Below are 19,383 nucleotides of genomic sequence, written 5' to 3'. Positions count from 1 at the left end.
TTTTAGTAGAGACGGGGTTTCACCATGTTGACCAGGATGGTCTCGATCTCTTGACCTCGTGATCCACCTGCCTCGGCCTCCCAAAGTGCTGGGATTACAGGCGTGAGCCACCGCGCCCGGCTAGAAATGTCTTTTTAAATCCTTTGCCCTTCTTTTTTTTTTTTTGAGACAGAGTCTCACACTGTTGCCCAGGCCGAAGTGCCATTGCGCGATCTCGGCTCACTGCAACCTCCGCCTCCTGGGTTCAAGCAATTGTCCTGCCTCAGCCTCCCAAGTAGCTGGGACTACAGGCACGCGCCACCACACCCAGCTAATTTTTTGTATTTTAGGAGAAACAGGGTTTCACTATTTTAGCCAAGGTGGTCTCAAACTCCTGACTTCTTGTGATTCGTCCACCTCGGCATCCCAAAGTGCTGGGATTACAGGTGTGAGCCACTGCACACGGCCTCCTTTGCCCATCTTTTAATTGGGTTGTGTTTGTTGTGAAGTTTGTAGTTCTTTATGTATGTGTAGAGATTTCAGGCCCTTTCCAGGCAGGTAGGTGTACCTCAGCGATGCTGGAGGGTTGGTTCCAGGCCACTGCAGTAAAATGAATATTGCAGTAAAGCTGCCAGTCACATGACATGTTTGGTTTCCTGCTATTTTAAGCAGTTAGGTTTATACTGTATTGTTTATTAAGTATGCAGTAGCATTATGCCTAAAAACACAGGCCAGGTATGGGGCCCAGGCCTGGAATCCAGCACTTTGGGAGGCCGAGGCAGGAGGATTGCTTGAGGCCAGCCGGAGGTATTATAGCAAGACCCTGTCTCTATTTGAAAATAAGTTTTAAGAAGTGGGTGCAGCGAGATGGCTGAATGGAGTCCTCCAGCAAGGATGCCCCTAAGGGAACACCAAAGCAAACAACTAGCCACACGCAAAAGCACCTTCCCAGCCTGTGCAGGGTAACGAAAACCTGTCTCTGCAAAACAGTACAAAAATTAGCCAGGCATGTGCCTGTAGTCCCAGCTAGCTACTCAGGAGGCTGAGGTGTGAGGACCACCTGAGCTCAGGAAGTAGAGGCTACAGTGAGTTATGGTCATGCCACTGAACTCCAACCTGAGTAACAGAGTGAGACCTTATATCAGAAGGAAAGAAGCACCTTCATAAGAGCCAAAAATTAGGTGAGTGATGACAGTACCTGGTTAGTATCCCGTTGAGGAAAGAGGTACTGAAGGTAGGAAATGCAGTCTTGATTCACCCACACCGCCTGTCCCTCATCCCCTGGCAGTGGCCTCATGGTGTGAAGGAAGAATCTGTGCACTTGAGGCAGGGAGAGCGCAGTGATTGTGGGACATTGCATTGAAACTTGGTGCTGCCCTGTTACAGCAGAAAGCAACTCGGGGCAGAACTCAGCTGGTGCCCCTGGAGGCAGCACTTAGAGCAGCCCTAGCCCCATGTGTGGGCGAAATTGCTCTGGAGACCTAAGTAAGCCTGAAAGGCAGCCTAGGCCTCAAGGACCACAGTTCCTGGGCTGTCCTGATGCTGTGTTGGGCTCAGAGCCAGCAGACTTGGGGTGCGTACACCCTAGCGAGACACCAGCTAGGGTGGCCGAGGGAGTGGTTGCGTCACCTCCACGCTGGCATGGCATCACACGACTGCACTATAGCCTGGGCAACAGAGCAAGACCCTGTGGCTTAAACAAAAATGAACAAACTGAATTTAACACATTAAAAAGAATTCTTTTTTTTTTTTCCTTAATTAGATGGAGTTTTGCTCTTATCACCCAGGCTGGAGTGCAATGGCACCATCTTGGCTCACTGCAACCTCTGCCTCCCGGGTTCAAGCGATTCTCCTGCCTCAGCCTCCTGAGTAGCTGGGATTATAGGCATGTGCCATCACTACCGGCTATTTTTGTATTTTTAGCAGAGATGGGGTTTCTCCATGTTGGCCAGGCTGGTCTCAAACTCCCAAACTCTGGTGATCTGCCCACCTCAGACCCCCAAAGTGCTGGGATTACAGGTGTGAGCCACCATGCCCAGCTGAAAAAAAAATTTATCATGACCAAGTGAGATTTGTCTCAGGGATTCAAGGATGGTTCCGTATACACGATATATCAACAAAATGAAGGACACAAATCATAATGATCATTTCAACTGATGGTGAGAAAGCTTCCGATAAAATTCGATATCCCACCTGAGTGCGGTGGCTCACAAGTATGACACTCAAGACCAGATCAGAGGTCGCTGATCATACATCACTGTAACAGATACAGTAATACAAAGGTTTGAAATATTGTGAGAATTACCAATACGGGACAGAGACATGAAATTACAATACATGCCGTTGGCAAAATGATGCCGATAATCCCAGCATTAAGGGAGGCTGAGGGTGGATCACAAGGTCAGGAGATCAAGACCATCCTGGCTAACACAGTGAAACCTTGTCTTTACTAAAAAAAAACAAAAATTAGCCAGTCGTGGTGACACGCACCTGTAGTGCCAGATACTTGGAGGCTGAAGCAGAAGAATCACTTGAACCCAGGAGGCAGAGGTTGAAGTGAGCCAGGACTGCGCCACTGCACTCCAGCCTGGCGTCAGAGCAAGACTCTGTCTCAAGAAAATAACAAAAAACATTCTATTTCCCTTCATCATAACCCCACTCCCTACAAACCTCAACGCAGTGGAGGGAACGTGTGCAGGAGGAGCCACATAAAACGGACCGACAGCTGGTATCATAGTGAGTGTGGAAAACCTGAAAGCCTTTCTTGTAAGATCTTGAACAAGACAAGGATACGTACTTTCACCACTGTTATTTAACATAGTACTGGAAGTCCTAGCTAGAGCAGTCAGATGAGAGAAAGGGCATCCAAAGGAAAGGAAGAAGTCAGAATATCCTTGTTTGCAGATGATATGACCTTATGTTTAGAAAAACTTAAAGACTCACCAAAAAACTATTAAATTGATGAATTCGGTAAACTTGCCCAATACAAAATTAACATACAGAAATCAGTAGCATTTATGTATACAAACCATGAACAATCTGAAAAAGAAATTAAGAAAGTAATCTCATTTACAATACCTACAAAAAAATTAAATACCTAGGAGTAAACTTAACCAAAGAAATGAAAGATCTCTAATAGTGAAAACTAGAAAATAAGAAACGGAAGAGGACACCAAAAAATGGAAAACTGTTCCATGTTCACAGATGAGAAGACTGAATATTGTTAGTGTCCATGCTACTCAAAGTAATCTACAGACTCAGTGCAATCTCTGTCAGAGTAGCAGTGACATTCTTCATGGAAATAGGTAAGATAATCCTAACATTTACATGGAACCACAAAAGACCCAGAATGGCCAAAACCATCCTGAGCAAAAAGAACAAAACTGGAAGGATCACATTACCTGATAGCAAATTGTATTATAGAGCTATAGTAACTAAAACAGCATGGTACTACCATAGAAACAAGCGTGTAGACAAATGGAATAGATGAGAGAACCCAGAAGTTAATCCTCACATCTACAGTTAACTCATTTTCAACAGCGGTGCCAAGACACACATTGGGGAAAAGACAATCTTTTCAGTAAATGGTGCTGGGAAAACTGGATATCTGTATGCCGAAGAATGAAACTAGACCCTTATCTCTTGCCATATACCAAAATCAAAATGGATTAAAGACTTAAGTCTAAAACCCCAAAGTATGAAACTACTAAAAGAAGACATGGGGAAAACTCTCCAGGACATTGTTCTGGGCAAAGATTTCTTCATTAATACCCACAGGCACGGGCCACCAAAGCAGAACTGGACAAGTGGGCTCACAGCAAGTAGAAACGCTTTTGTGCAGCAAAGGAAACAGCAAAGAGAGGAGATGGCCCCAGCCCAGGCCCCGCTGTGTGTGGTTCCACCTGTGATCCCAGCAGCCTCCTCGCCTCTCAGCCTTCAGAGAGTGAAGAGTTGGGGCCTTGCTCCGGACTGGGCTTTGGCTAAGGGAATGTCGTGGGTGGTCTGATCTGTCCAGACCACCAGACTTCCTGCCCATCAGCAGTTGGGCTGTTTTGCTTTCCTGCCATTCGTGCGTTCCCTAGAGGAGCACTTTTAATTTTCTTCAAGAACGTTTCCTTTGCATTCACAACTTAGGGCTAACAACCACGAGAGGCTGATCCGTTGGCCTAGCTCAGCCTTCCGCATGCTGTCCTCAGAAAGCTTAATCATTTCTAGCTTTTGGGTTGAAACGAGGGACATGAGACCTCCTTTCACTTGAACACTTAGAGGTCATGACAGGGCCGTTAGCTTAACTTCAACATCATTTTCTCTACGACTCTGTCTCTCCTAGAGAGAAGTTAGAACACACACTGTTGACCAGTTCACGGTGCCCCAAAACAGGGACACTCAAGACCACATCAGATGTCCCTGGTCATACGTCACTATAACAGATAAGATAATAAAGAAGTCTGAAATACTGTGAGAATTCCCAAGGTGTGACAGAGACGTGGAGTGACACTACGTCTGTTGGCAGAATGGTGCCGGTAGGCTTGCTTCATTGCCACAAACCTTAATAAAAAAAGGCAATTATCTGTGACGTACAATAAATGAGGCATGCCTATATCATTTGCACGTATTTCCTCCTATTCTGTAGGTTGTCTTTTCGCTTCCTTGATACCCTCTTTTCTAAATTTTTATAAAGTCCAGTTTATATACTTTTCCTTTTGTTTCTTATGTGTTTAATATAGAGTGTCCTGCTTGTGGTCCAGGCTGAAGTTCAGTGGCAGGATCTTGGTTCACTGCAGCCTCAACCTCCTGGGCTCAAGTGATCCCCTCCCACTTCCGCTTCCAGAGTAGCTGGGACCACAAGCATGTGCCACCATACCCGGCCTTTTTTTTTTTTTTTTTGGTAGGGACAGGTCTTACTATATTAGCCAAAGCTGATTCTGAACTCTGAGGCTTAAGTAATCCTCCTGTCTTGCCCTCCCTAAATGCCAGGATTATAGGCATCAGCCACTTTGCCTGTCAGTTGTTTAAATGTTTGATAGACCTCCCCTATGAAACCGTCTATGAAGTTTCTGGTTACTTATTCAGTCTCTTGACTTCTTATCCAATATTGATGATAATCTTGCGCTTTAAGATTGAGAAACCTTTTCTCCCCTAATTAGTTTAAGTATGCTATATGAATTGAAAGGACTGAGTCAGGCGTGGTTGCTCAAACCTGTAATCCCAGCACTTCGGGAGGCTGAGATGGGAGGATTGCCTGAGCCCAGGAGTTCGAGGCCACCCTGGGCACAGCAGGAACCTGTTCTCCAGAAAAACAGCAAAGGGCCAGGTGCGGTGGCTCACGCCTGTTATCCCAGCATTTTGGGAGGCCGAGGTGGGCAGATCACTTGAGCTCAGAAGTTCAAGACCAGCCTGGCAAACATGGTGAGACCATGTACAAAAATTTAGCTGGGCTTGGTGGCACATGTCTGAAATGCCAGCTCCTAGGAAGGTTGAGGTCGAAGCCCGGGATGCGAAAGTTGTACTGCGCTGAGATCGCGCCATTGCACCCCAGCGTGGGTGACAGAGTGAGACCCCATCTCAAAAGAAATCAATAAAGACAAACTCTGCAGACTCTTTTCCTCCTGTAAGTCACATTTTTGGGACTTCTAAGTGCATTTGAGATCGCAGCCTTGATTTGTATTTCTGCCAATCTTACTCATTCTGTTTTCTCAGTACTTCTACAAACTGGTTTTCTTTCTAGATACTTACTTTCAGCATGACCCCAAGGTAAATTTAATATTTTTACTGAAGAATTATGTGGATGTGGCCTAATTTTCCGTGCCAAGCCTGTGGTTAGAGTGTCATCAGAGGTGCTCACAGCTCGTGTTGTGATGGTCGTCTAGCAGGCGGTCCCACCGCCCGCAGGGCCCGTTTGGAGGCTTCTGTTCAGCTTCGGAACTCACGTCTTGCACCGTGCCGTTCTCTGTTCCCTCTGGCACACACCTCCCTATTTCACTTCAGTTGTCTACACCCCTAGGGTCTGTGTTCTGAGCGCCCACCTTGACCAAGCTTCTCCCGTGGTGCCTTGTGCTGCTGTGGCTGAGGATGTCGGCAGGAGCCCATGGGTCCTGAAAGGGTGTGGCCACCCAGGTCACAGCAGCGCTTTGAAGGGTCCTGCGCTGAGGCGCGTCGCTGACCCCACCTCAGTGGAGCCTCTTCCTGGGCCACATCTGGGGCTGCTTCCCAAAAGCCAGCATGTCTGGCCACGCGTGTTCTGTTCCGCTTTGCCCCGGAGCTCTGTGGCCCCAGGCACAGCAACCCCTGGCTGAAGATCTGCCTCCCTGGGCCCCATCTTAGCAGGGGAAGGGAAGGAAGAAAGGTCATCCAGCCTTCTGACCCTGAGGGATAGACTGGCACTTCAGCCTCGGTCCCCTCCTGACCAGAAGTAAGTCCCCACCCCCTTTCAGCTGAGGGATAGACTGGCACTTCAGCCTCGGTCCCCTCTTGACCCAGGGTGAGTCCCCGCCCCCTTCAGCCTGGGCTGCATTGGAGGACCTCATCCATTCGGGGATCCCACTGGAAGGCATTACCCTGACCACAGGTGTCCATGTTCCTGCCAGGTATGCAGAGGTAAAAGGGTTACACGGGAATGTGGTGCAGTTACTGGGGCTCCTGGGTGCCCTATGGAAGTGCTGGGAGGGTCTGCGTGCTGTCATGCTTGTGTCCCCCAGCCTCTTCCGGGACTCGAGTGCAGGGTTGCTTTTGGACGAGGCGGAGGCATGTTCCATCCGTGTCTCTTTGCTGCCAGCATCTGGTGTTCAGGGAGGGACCGCACAGGCTGCCTGAGACTCCCCCAGGGGCGTCAGGGGTCAGCAGCACGGGCAGCGAGGCCAAGGCCAGCCTCCTGCCCCAAGGGGTTCTGTCCTCACCCAGGCCCCAAGGACAGCCGGGGCTGGTTCTGCCTCTGCCTCCAGCTGCTGTGGGACCCGGGGCTCAGGGCTTGGCCTCTCTGCCTGTGTTGTGAAGACGGTGCTGATGGATGGGAGGTGGGGCTGAGGGTGAGGGTCAGGGTGTTCTGGCTGTGCCCTATAGCCCTGACCTGGCGGGACAGCGGGTAGCTTGGTCGGTGACAGGTGAGTTCCATGGGTGGGTGCAGGGCATGAGCTGCCAGCGTCTTCCTGGAAGGTGACTGTGGTGGTGGCTCCAGCCTTCATTTCTGCTTCCAGAGGGGTCTCCACAGAGGTCTCATTCAAACACAGGCGCGTCCATCCCAGACCTGTCAGGTTCACCAGGGCAGCCTCTGGTCCCGTTGACCCCGTTGTCCACCCTGCCCACCTGCCAGTGCTCCTGTGTTCCCCTGCTCTGTTCCAGGGGCCCCAAACCCTGTGCAGAGCTGCGTGCATCATGCTGGCCGCCCCGTGGAGGAGGCCTGGTACTAGCCCTCTTACTAAGAGGAAGAGAAGCCACAGAATGTGCCTGGCGCCCAGGAACTGCTCCAAGTTTGTTCCAGAGTATGGGGAGGGCTTGAGGCCTCCTCTGTCTGAGTTTACGGAAAGGAAAGCCTGGTATTTTCTGGAAGCGCTCCCAGGCCTCCCTGGCAGTGAGATGTGGGAAGAGTTTAGGTGCCCCAGGCTCATCCAGATTGACTTCCTCCCATCACACATGCTGTGGACTGGCACCCTCGGAGCTTGCATTGGGAGACCCCTGCCCTCAGGGCTGCGGGTGCCGCCGTCCACGCGTTTCCAGGCTCACCCCCTGTCTCTGGGCTGCAGGTGGCTGTTCTGCTTTCCTGGCACAATTAGGTTGTATTTTCATAAATGACTTCATTGTTTTTTTTTTTTCTTTGAGGTGGATTTTCACTCTTGTCACGCAGGCTGGAGTGCAATGGCCCCATCTCAGCTCACTGCAACCTCCACCTCCCAGGTTCAAGCAGTTCCCCTGCCTCAGCCTCCTGAGTAGCTGGGATTGTAGGCATGCGCCCCTGCTCCCAGCTAAGTTTTGTATTTTTGGTAGAGATGGTTTCTCCATGTTGGTCACACTGGTCTCAAACTCCCAGCCTCAGGTGATCCACCCTCCTCAGCCTCCCAAAGTGCTGGGATTACAGGCGTGAGCCACCGCGCTGGACTGACTTCCTCTACTGTTGTTGTTTTGAGATAACTGTCTTGCTCTGTCACGCAGGCTGGAGTGCAGTGCCGAGTTACCCACTCACTGCAGCCTTGGCCTGCCGAGGCCAAGCTGTCCTCCCACCTCAGCCTCCTGAGTAGCTGGCCCGGCAGGTGTGCACCACCACACCCAGCTAATTTCTTGTATGTTTTGTAGAGATGGGGTCTCACTGTGTTGGCCAGGCTGGTTTCAAACCCCTGGACTCCTGTGATCCCACAGCCTCGGCCTCCCAAAGTGCCCGACCAGTGCTGTCTGTTGATTTGGGAGTTTGGGGCTGAGCTGTGTTTGGCCAGGGCCGTGCCTACTTAGCGTGGCCTGGAGCATCTCTTGGTTCACACACTGACCCTCCAGCCTCCTCACTGGCCCGGTCCTTCGTGGCGTTCACACGTGTGTCACCTTAAGGGTTCCCAGACCACTGTTAACGGGAGATGTCGCCACAGCTCAAGCCTCACACAGCGGAGGGACCTGGCGAGGTCCTTCACAGGCCCTCCCTGTCTGGCCAGGCCTGACCGACCCACCTGCTGGGGTCCTTCTGCTGCGTCACCCTGGGACGTTCTCAGGCCCTGCCTTTCAGTTCTTTCGTTAACATTTTTTTGTGCTTTGATTTGTTTGCCCCTCCTGCCTAACTCTGTCTTCATTGTGTAACAGTTGCGTGGTCCCCAAATATCATTTGTGGACTCCAGCATTCCCTGGGGCATCTCCTCAAGCTGGCCAGGTTCTCTCCATCTCAGCTGTGGCCCCGGGCATGAGGGCGCACACTTCACCGTGAGGGCGACATGTCCCAGTTCATGCTGGCGGAGGCAGACCCTGTGACAGTCTCCCCGTGCCAGGCACAGGCTCTTAATCTCAAAGGGTATGCAGCAGTTTCTGGAAGGAAGGAGGAAGGGAAGTAAAGAGAAGGAAGGAAAGCCCAGGGGAAGGTGGGTGGAGCACTGAGCCGCCCGGCGCCCAGCCCTGGTCCCTGCGTGCTTTGCTGGGGACAGCTGACCAGATGGCTGTAGCCACGTGCCTGGGACGATGCGGGCCTTCAGTGCCTTCTAGATCCCTGCCCCACAGAGAATTTGCCATCCGTGTCCCCCACGAGGGTCCTTACGGAGGGAGCAGTGCGTCAGCACGGAGCAGGACGCGGGGAAGCCAGGCTGAGGCTGAGGGTCCCGTGTGACCGCCAGGTGCACACGCATGCCTCAGTGGGGATCTGGCTCCCAGAATTGGGGTGAGGATTTGATGATGTGGCCAACCCTGGCTGGTTGCACAGTTGTGAGGATGTAAAATGGCCCTGATGCCTGAGGGTCCCTGGACGTCTTTCACACCAAGCATCAAAGCCTCTCCAGGCATAAGAGCAGCTGCTGCTGCTGCTGCAGGTCAACAGCCCCAGAGCAGCGGAATCGGGACGTGCATGCGAAGGCGCGAGGCCTCGGCTTGGGGCCTGAGTAGCTTGGGAGCTGACCATCACTAACACAGCGGTGGCAGCAGCTGCCCTCGTGTCTGAGCTGCTGCAGTGTCTGCCCACAGTGTCGGGTTTTCTGATGCTTCCTGTAGCTCTCGGAGGGGATCCCTGCCCGTAGCACCCACGCAGCCCACAACTGCGATGCTGTCCAGGGTGATGACACAGTCTGCCTGTGGGTTAAGAGTTTCTGATGAGAAATGCCCCAGACACTCGAGTTTGAAGACACTGGAATTCATGTGGGGAGGATTCGTGTGCATGGAAGCTAAGAAATGAATGCGTTTCCAGGACCTTCTTTGTGAAAGCCACCTCCCAAATCAGTGAGGACCTCGGGTGGGGAACGTCCCCTTGTGAGGTCTGGAGAGCAGAGTGGGTGGCGCTGGGCCCACTGACTGCTTTGCCACAAATCCTGAACGTCTCTAGACAGACTTGCAGAGGAACCCAGTTCTTCCCCTAAAGGAGTGGAAACAGCTGGGTGTGGTGGATCACGCCCGTAATCCCAGCACTTTGGGAGACCAGGGTGGGTGGATTGCTTGTGCCCAGGAGTTCAGGACCAGCCTGGGGAACATGGTGTTTACAAAATCACAAAAGATTAGTTGGGTGTGGTGGTGGCACCTGTGGTCCCAGCCACTGAGAGGCTGAGGCAGGGAGCGTCACTTGAGCCCAGGACGTCACGCCACTGCCCTCCAGCCTGGGAGACAGTAAAATAAGTAAATGGAGGAACAGAAAGGAAAGCACCTGTCGTCTTTGACTGCATTTTATGGACAGGTGAGTTCTAACCACCGGGGTAGCGTGGATGCAGCAGCCATGAGGCCGGGGTCATTTGCCTATTTTTCTAAGACTTTATACAAATCCATAAACAGATTTGGGAACGTCAGGTTGTCCTTTCCTTGTGACAGGTAATACGGAGATGTCACAGCGTCGGTGGCTTGTCTTGCCCGTTTTTCAGGTTCTGCTTCTTGTGTTTTTTGGTTTTTGAGAAAGGGTCACTACACTCCAGGCTGGAGTGCGGTGGTGTGATCACAGCTCACTGCAATCCTGAACTCCGGGCGTCAAGCGATTCTCCCGCCACAGCCTCCTGAGTAGCCAGGACTAGAGGCGTGTTCAGCCATGCCCAGCTAATATTTTTCTTTTGTACAGATGGGGTCTCACCGTATTGCTCATGCTGGTCTCAAACTCCTGGGCTCAAGTGATCCTCCTGCCCCCTGGACCGGGCACATGTGGGGGCTGTTTCTGGGCAGGTGCACTTCCTGTGCTCAGTCTGTGTGGCAGGGCCTGAGCTTCATCAAGTCTCCACACAGGAGGTGTCAGTCCTCCAACTTGGTTCCTGTTAAAAATCGCTTCAGCCAGCCTAGGTCCGTGGTGTTTCCACGTGAACGTTAGAATTCCTCCCCAAGCCTTCTGGTGCCTTACCTGGGACGGTGTTGAACCCAGAGCGAGCCGCAGAGCGAGCGGGGCCGCTCTTGCTGATCTCTGCCGACTCCTTGATTTCCTGTTTGTTTTATTCCAGTGACCACCCTCCCCGCCTCACTCACTTCAGGTTCCATTTTGTGGTAGGAGATTCCTGCAGTCCTCCTGGGCTTGCATAAAAAAGTCCCTGGAGTTGTCAGGCGTGGTGTGAGCTCCCTGCGCTCAAAGCTCTCATAGAACACACCGGGCATGCCTATCTCCGAGTTCTGCCAGCAAGGAGCAGGGGCTGGGCGAGGACCGCTGTGCCACCTCACTTGCTCAGGGGCAGGGTCACTGCAGGCCCATGGACTAGCTATGACCCCCTGTGCCACACGTGTGTTCATGCAGCCCACGTGGGCTCAGACGTCACGTTCCTTGTCCAGGAGGTCCTTCCTGGCACCGTGTGGTCCTCACTGCAAAGCAGTTTTCAGTGCTTGCTGGATGGACGTCTTGTTGAGCTGTTTTAGATGACCAGTAGCCGAGCTCGGTGCCTTCCCAAGAGAGCATGTGTGGGCCTCGTTAGGAGCATCTCTCTAGGAGCAGAGGGGTCAGTTTTGGTCCTGTTCCCCCAGGGACTGCCCTCCCTCACCATCGCCAGCTCCGGCGCCTCCAAGGCCCTGCGGCCTATGGACTTGTCAGCGTTCTCCACCTCCCTCAGCGCCTCTGCTGAGACCTCTTCTCCCCTTTTCAGGGCTGGGTCTGTTAGCACAGCCCTGCTGCTGTGTGACGGGTGTCTGCGTGGGCCCCCGTGGTGGGTACCTAGCGACAGAGGCTCTGGGGGCAGGGCTGGATGGATGGGAGCACTTCAGTGTCACAGTTTTTTTTTTTTTTTTTTTTTTTAATTGAGATGGGGTTTTGCTTTTGTCGCCTAGGCTGGAATGCAGTGGCATGACCTTGGCTCACTGCAACCTCTGCCTCCTGGATTCAGGCAGTTCTCCTGCCTCGGCCTCCTGAGTAGCTGGGACTATAGGTATGTGCCACCACGCCCAGCTAATTTTTGCATTTTTAGTAGAGACAGGGTTTTACCATGTTGGCCAGGCTGGTCTTGAACTCCTGACCTCAGGTGATCACCGGCTCCCCAGGTGCTGGGATGACAGGTGTGAGCCACCGCGCCCGCCTCTCACTGCCGTTCTGTAATTAGCACAGAAGAACTCTGCCTGTGTGTGGGCGTGTAGTGATGTGGCGACACGTGTAACTCATGGTGATTGGCACATCCGCCATCTCAGACGGTCACCGTTTCTAAGTGTTGGGAACCTTCAGTGTCCTTCGGGCTGTTTGAAAGTGTGTATTGCTGTTGAATTGTCACCTCCGTGCTCTACGACACCAAACATATTCCTCCAGTCAAGCTACAATCTCTAGTATTATGTCTTTTTAAAAATTATTTTTTTATAGAGAACAGGGTCTTGCTGTGTTGTCCAGACTGGTCTCAACCTCCTAGCCTCAAGTGATCCGCCTGCCTTGGCCTCCCTTGGGGTAGCAGGCGTGAGCCACCGTGCCCGGCCTGCGTCACTGTGTATTCTCTGGGTTCACTCGAGTCCTGGTGAGGGTGAGGCTCTTCTTTAGGTGGCTCAGTCTTGTTGCACAGCCATAACAGAACACCTAAGACAGTAATTTTTCGTGGACAGAAATGGATCAGCTCACAGTTCTGGAGGCTGGCGAGGGCCTTCTTCCTGTGTGCTTACGTGTGGGGGGCTGGACGCGCAGTCACCCGTTTATAATGAACTCACTCCTGGAATCACGAACCTGTCCTCAGTGACAGCATTGAGTTACTCGAGAGGGCAAAGCTTCCGTGTCGAGTCACCTTCTGAAGATGCCACCTCTGAATTAGGCCGCGTTGGCATTGAGTTTCAGCACACGTTTTGAAGGGACAAAGGCTGACACCACAGCAGTGACCTTGTCTCTTTAAGGAGTACTGGTGCTTGTCAGACATTGACTGAGCACTGGTGTCTGGGTGCATGTGCGCCTCTGTTTGTGGGGCCACCCTGCTGCAGGTGCCAGGAAGTCGACGTCAGGGCATGTGGGGGTCTCCTTGAGAGAGTGCTGAGCCAGCAGAGGTCCTCTGGGTCACATGGGTGGGCTCAGCGGTGTCCCGTGCCTCCCCTGCCCTGTCGTTGGGCTCCAAGCCTCTTCCTCAGACCAGCTTCCTACTTTGGGGCAGCTGTGCTTTCTGGAAGCTGAGCAGCTTCTTGTTCATCCTTTTTTTTTTTTTGAGATGGAGTTTCTTGTCGCCTAGGCTGGAGTGCAGTGGCACGATCCCCGCTCACTGCAACCTCTGCCTCCCAGGTTAAAGTGGTTCTCCTGCCTCAGCCTCCCGAGTAGCTGGGATGACAGGCCCCCACCACCACACCCAGCTAATGTTTTTGTATTTTTAATAGAGGCAGGGTTTTACCATGTTGGCCAGACTAGTCTCAAACTTCTAACCTCAGGTCATCCACCCCAGGCGCTCAAAGTGCTGGGATTACAGGTGTGATCTCTTGTTCATCTTTTGTGTGTAAATTTGTCTTCTGCTGTTTCTGTTGCTCAGGGATGTAAAGGAAAAGGGAACCCAATAAAGTCGGATGTCCACACTGTAGACAGGGGTTTGACATCTTCCGGGGAATCCACCTCTGTGGCCTCGGGGCCATGCTGTGAATTCCCAAACGGGGGTCTGATCCCAATGCCTCTGGGTCCCTGTTCACTGCTTGAGTCTCTTGGGATCCCAGTGTTGACTGCCGTTCTTCGTGGCTGCCCCAACCACGGGGCGTGCGTGTGCCCAACCCACATAGCTGCGGCTGACCACGCCTCGGGCTGAGAGTGGAGCTCTCAGCCTGACCAGGCAGCGTCCATGGAGGGGACTGTGAGCGGGAGGTGTGTGTGTCACACCAGTGCCTGTGGTCTGAGAGGGCTGACTCTTGATGGACGGGATGGGCAAGTGCCCCTCCCGCACCTTCGGGCACCAGGGCAGAGTGCGCCGTGTGTTCTGCGTTTGTGGTTGGGTTCAGGTGCTGCGCTGTAGGCTTGTCTGTTGTGAGGCTCCTGGGACAGCGGGAAGGGGTTGCTGTCCGGCTGGGTTGGGGCCCCCCAGGAGTGTGTTTGTGCTCCCTCCCTGGGTGCTCTGAGTTGGCTTGAGGTTAGAGAAGTGCAGTGGACGGTGTGTGTGCAGCCTGGAGGCCTGCCCCTGCTTCTCAGAGCATCACGGGGCCCACTGAGAAGTGGGGGTGATGGCGTCTTCCAGAAATGCAGCCGCCACAAGGAGGACTGACCTGTGCTGGAAGCTGGAGGTGCCAGGTCCCGTCGGCACCTGGTGGGTAAGGATGTCTGAGAAGCAGAGCCAAGGGGGTGGCGTGGAGAGAGGTTTTATGGCATCTGCTCACTCTCTTGAGGGGCCTGTCCAGCTTAGCATCTGCAGGGTGGCCTGAACCCCAGGGAGGAGTCAGTGTTGGAGCTCTGAAGAGTCCAGAGGCCATCGGGGGGCAGAGTTCTTCCCCTCAGAGGACCCCGTCTTTTCTCTCAGTCCCTCACCTGATTGGATGGGGCCCACCCAGTCTTGACGGTCAACTGATTTACTCAGAGCTGACTGATTTAAATGTTAGTCTCATCTAAAGAAGTAACTATGCAGAAGCATCCGGAGTAATGGTTGACCAAAATCGGGCCCTGTAGGTCAGCTAAGCTGGTACATAACATCATCCATCGTTTGGAAGCTTTGCCTTTGGAATTACTAAGCCTGGTCAGCCGTGAGCAGCCGAGCAGTCTCTGTTCTGCCCCACACACCTCTGTGGACTGACCCAGGGCACAGGTGAGCAGTGGCCGTGAGAAACGGCGGTGCTTCTCTCCTGAGGAACAGGTGGCTCCCGGCTCCCTTCTGTGTGGGGATGGCCCGGGAGCATCTCCTGTGGGTGGGGGGCAAGGGTGGGGAGAACAGCAGCAGCCAGTCCTTGGCGAAGCCGGCAGAGCCATCTCCCGCCCCAACCATTACGGGACTCAGCCCTTCTCCCCCAGCAGTGACATCAGAAAAGCCTGTTGACAGGGCCATAAAGATGATCCCAGCTGTTAATAAAAACGTCCGCTAATCAGGCAGTGAACTTTCTGCAGTTTTCTTGGGGGGGGCCCAAGGGCTCAGCTCAGGCTCCTGTGCCCTTGGCCACCGTGGGCCAGTCCCGGGGGTCTTGTGGGAGCCCTCAGCACTCCAGAGGGCGAGGGTTCATCTGAGAGCCTGGGGTTCTGACTCCCTGTGTCTTTTCAGCAGTGGCGAGTCCTTTGCACATGTTAGCGACGCATGCGTCTGCATCAGCCTCCCTGCCCACAAAGCGCCAGAACGGCGACCAGCTGGAGCAGCCGGAGCTGAAGCGGATCAAGACCGAAGACGGCGAGAGCATTGTCATTGCCCTGAGTGTGGACACGCCACCGGCAGCCGTAAGGGAAAAGGGTGTCCAGAACTAGTGACCGGGAGCTTTTCTTCAACAGTATCGACTTTGTGGTGCCAAAAGGAGACATCGCCTCCCGCCAGCTCTCGGTGGGTGCAGGGCCCTGTGGTTGGACTTCACCTCTCAGCACTGAAAACACAAAACCCAGGTGGCCTTAAAACTCCTTAATTTAGACAGAAGTCACACTTGAACAAAAACCACACACAACAAAACCTGATTTTGGAGACAGTGTCTCCCCCACTGAGCACCTGCTGGGCCGTTGCCTTTAGGCTCATCTTTTACCTACGAGTGAAACTCTCGGTCCTCCCAGGAGGACCAGGCATCGCATGTGGGGACGGCGCAGTCAGTCCTAGGTCCTCGGGACGTGGGGGGAGCCCTCCCCACCGCCCTCACAGGACCCACCAGGCAGCGGGGACCAGACGGTGTTCTGTTGCTCACATGTGGAGTTAGAGTATTTTGAGGTGTACTTTCTTTACAGAATCATGGGGTCTTGGGCATTTCACATCACTCCATTTCTACTCAGACTTCTGGAATCACACAGGACCTTTCAGTGGATTTCATTTGGGGAAATGACACAACGTAGCTTTTTGTTTTCAGCCTATGGAATGATTTCCTTTTGTCTGTCTTGTTAAAGTTCAGATGAAGCTACTCTGTGGCAGCTGCGCGTTTCCATGTTACAGCAGCTGCCTGATGAATTTCATCCACCTCCGTTTCAGCATGTGGCTCCCGTGGACAGGTGGACGGACGCTGTGGCCACGTGGAACCCTGAGAGCCCAGGGACAAGCTGGTGCTGGGAAGGAGCTGCCGGGACTCGCCTAGCTGCACTTAACTGTTCCCTTTTGGCCATTTTTTGTTGTTTCTTTGTGTTGACTTTGTCCCTGGCAAAATTTTCCACTCTGAGTAAAACAAGTCTCCTGAGTATTGTGTATGTTTAAAACGACAGAACCATTACTTCATTTGAAAAAAAAGATTCAGTCTTTTATCACAGGCCCTTTTGAAACTCAGATCCCAGGTCTCTCGTGGTATGTTTGTATTTTGGGTGTCCTCCCAGCTCTAGGCGCCCTCCAGCCCATCCACGGCGGAGCAGCGGCCGAGCGCGCCCTGCAGGGGACGTCTGGGCATTTCCTGATTTTCGGCAGAAAACGTCCTGACCTTTCAGAACTGAAGCCAGTCCTGAGGCTGACTCCTCTACAGAAGACAGAGAGAGAGGAGGGGGTGAGGGAAGGAGTGGGAGGCCCCGCGCCCCTCGCCCGGCTCCCCTTTCCCGAGTGAGCGAGGGTGCCGTGCCAGCCGAGGGCCGAGCAGTGCGCTTGGAGCAAGGGCGGCAGCCTGGTGCGAGATTTTTATTGTCATCATCGTAACGTTATTTATTTAAATGTAGTTATTTTGGTATTTAATTTTTTTTAGAGAGGAAAACCGTATTTTCCTGGTGGGATGAAATGGCTCAGAATGGTATATTTAGGCAATTTAAAAACTATTATTTACATAAAGACCAAATATGATGAATCTGTTGGGTGAATTGTGTGTGGCCCTCAGCATGGGGCTGTGGCAGCGTCACTGTCGTGACGCATGTTGAATGAAATTACTGCACACTAGCTGGATTATAACTCGGCCGTTTCAGAAATAAAGACGAAAGCATCACGTGACTGAGACCGTGTGTGTGAGCGCAGCAGCCTACAGCGTGTGGAGGGCGCGACCCTTGGTGCAGCCGTCTGCATCTTCCAAGCACTTTACAGATACCTTGGAATGTATATTTTTGTCGTCTTACTCAGAGGTTTGCACTTTGTAAGAGAATTAGGATTCTGCTGTGTCCTGTGTGGGGTCAGGTCCCTCCACAGAGGGTCTAGCTCTTGGTCACAGCTGTGGGGTTCTCTGACAGGAGACCCGCTCTCGAGCAAGGTCACCCAGTGGGAGCGTGGCTTGGACACCACGCGGATGCGTCGTATGTTCTGCTGGGGACGTTTTTATGCAGCTGTGTGTGGAGTCAGGTGGATTTTCCCTGTGTAAGCTCGGTCCGGGAACGGGTGACTTCTGATCCTGGAACGTGGACTTTGTAGGTCTGGATCTGGATCTGTTGGGATCACAGGTAAGGAAAATGCCCAAGTCTAAATGTTAAAGAAGTTTTCTTTTTTGCTGTAGGCAGCATTCTGCATCTGGAACGCAGGCTCAAGTGTGCCTCTCGCGGATGGGGGGCCTGTGCGCTCCCCTCTCCTCACTGCCACGTTCGCATGGCGTTTTCATGGGTACGTAGGATTTAAGATCAAGGCGAGAAAGACTAGGTTAGCAGACTCCCACACCCAGGTCTTCTTGCCAGTCTTTGAGGCACTTTTACACTTTGGGCTCTGATCCCCCAGGAACTTGAGCACAGCAAGGGTCGCTGAGCTGCTGTCGCCGCAGGCCTGGCTCCAGCCCCCGGTGCTGGGGCTGCAGCACCTCAGCTGCGTCGCAGTGAACTCCCAGCTCTCCACTGTGTTCCTCCGTGTCTTGTTTTCAGGAAGTCTCTGCTTTGACCTTTGCCAAACTTCTGAGCTCCTCAGGGACTAGACTGAATTTCAGTAGCTTTGCCCTGAACCAAACGAGAAACCAACGGGGACTCACGTGTGGCCCGCGGTACGTGGTGCGCTGGGTGCACGTGGCAGGATCCCTGGCCTGCCCTCTTCTCCCTGCAGTGGAGGGCGCCTGTGGACAGCTGGTCTCCTTCAGTCTCCTGCCCACTCCGTCATTGTCCTCCGCTGGAATAACAGAGTAGTTGGTAGTCGTGGCCAGAAGCGGGGAGGGGGCAGTGTCAGGACTTGGGATTTCTGTGCTCTGTGACACAAGGAGATGAGTGACTGACAATCTTCAGGTCCTAACTCCACTATTCCGGAAGGCATAGTGGTGATTTGTGTGCAAAGGTTTGAAATTTTAAAAAAGTACCAAGTTCCTGAAATTCAATAAAATATTTTTATTAATTTTAATTGAATGCCGAGTGTCATTTTCCTCCTGACAGACTTTTTCTGTTTAACTTGATGCTCTCCTCTGAGCACCTGAAGGCTGGTAGCGTCGGCCCCGCCCTCAGGCCAGCACGTTAAGTGGCTGCCCACGGAATAGGCGTTGGTCACAGGCAGTGGCGGCCGGGGTCTTGATGATTCATCTGTGATGTCAGAGTTTCGTTGCTTTGGGACTCTGTCACTACTTCATCTGCACACTTTCTCTTCAAGCTGCAGACGGAGATGACTGCCCAGCACCTGGAGAAACGTTTTCTCCTGAGAGGAAAAAGCAGCTCTTCTGGAGGGGTGCTTGGGTCCTCGGGGTCCCACACAGGAACGCCGGTCTTTCTGCTCCTGGGACTGGTGTGGACAGCGCCTGTCTGGAATCGTGAGACACTCAGGACCCACTCCAGGCAGCAGGGAGAAATCGTGCTGAGGATAGCGGCACAGAGGCCCCTTTGGGAGCTAAATGGACCTTAAATGTCATGTTCACCGACAGAGTTCACAACGGAGTGTCCTCTGACGCAGAGCTGTCCGTCACACGCCCTGTGAGGCTGTCCCTGCAGGACAGGGCAGTCGTCCGCTCACACCGTGTCTGCCAGGCCTGCACCTGCGTGCGCTCGTGCTGGGAAACGCACTTTGTTGCTCCCTTTCTGAGCTGTGTCCACAGCAATGAAACATTTAGAATTCAAGGTGGGTCTCAGGTGACCGCTGAGGTCTGGCTACAGAATTGCTGTTTTTAGAAACATCCTGTAGCAGGTCCCAGTGGGCTCCACCATCCTGTCTCTCCGAGGGGTTATGACGAGCAACTGTGGACCCAACAAACAGATCAATACCTCAGTCCTACGGAAAGTCAGGCGTGGGTCATCCTTAGCAACGGCAGACCGAAGCCAGACCCTAACCCACAACAGGGTGTCCTGTCCCTGGCTGGGTCTAGTCTTGGACAGTCGATCAGAACCGCACACTAGGGAAGAACGTTAAAATGTCCAAGACACGCCCCCTTCCCCTC

General features: G+C 52.9%; 1 protein-coding gene across 1 annotated transcript in view; it reads left to right on the top strand.

Moving 5' to 3' along the window:
* The window catches only part of FOXK2 (forkhead box K2), an 86,355-nt gene extending 67,993 nt beyond the window's left edge, over positions 1-18,362 (top strand). The window contains exon 9 of the mRNA XM_017524718.2: positions 15,225-18,362. Coding sequence (XP_017380207.1) covers positions 15,225-15,421 — 197 coding nt within the window. The 3' untranslated portion in view covers positions 15,422-18,362. The remainder of the gene's footprint in view (positions 1-15,224) is intronic.
* Positions 18,363-19,383: the final 1,021 nt, after the last annotated feature.

The sequence above is a fragment of the Cebus imitator genome, unplaced genomic scaffold, assembly GCF_001604975.1.
Source record: "Cebus imitator isolate Cc_AM_T3 unplaced genomic scaffold, Cebus_imitator-1.0 Scaffold36, whole genome shotgun sequence".
NCBI lineage: Eukaryota > Metazoa > Chordata > Mammalia > Primates > Cebidae > Cebus > Cebus imitator.
This window is presented reverse-complemented; position numbering and strand designations above follow the sequence as displayed.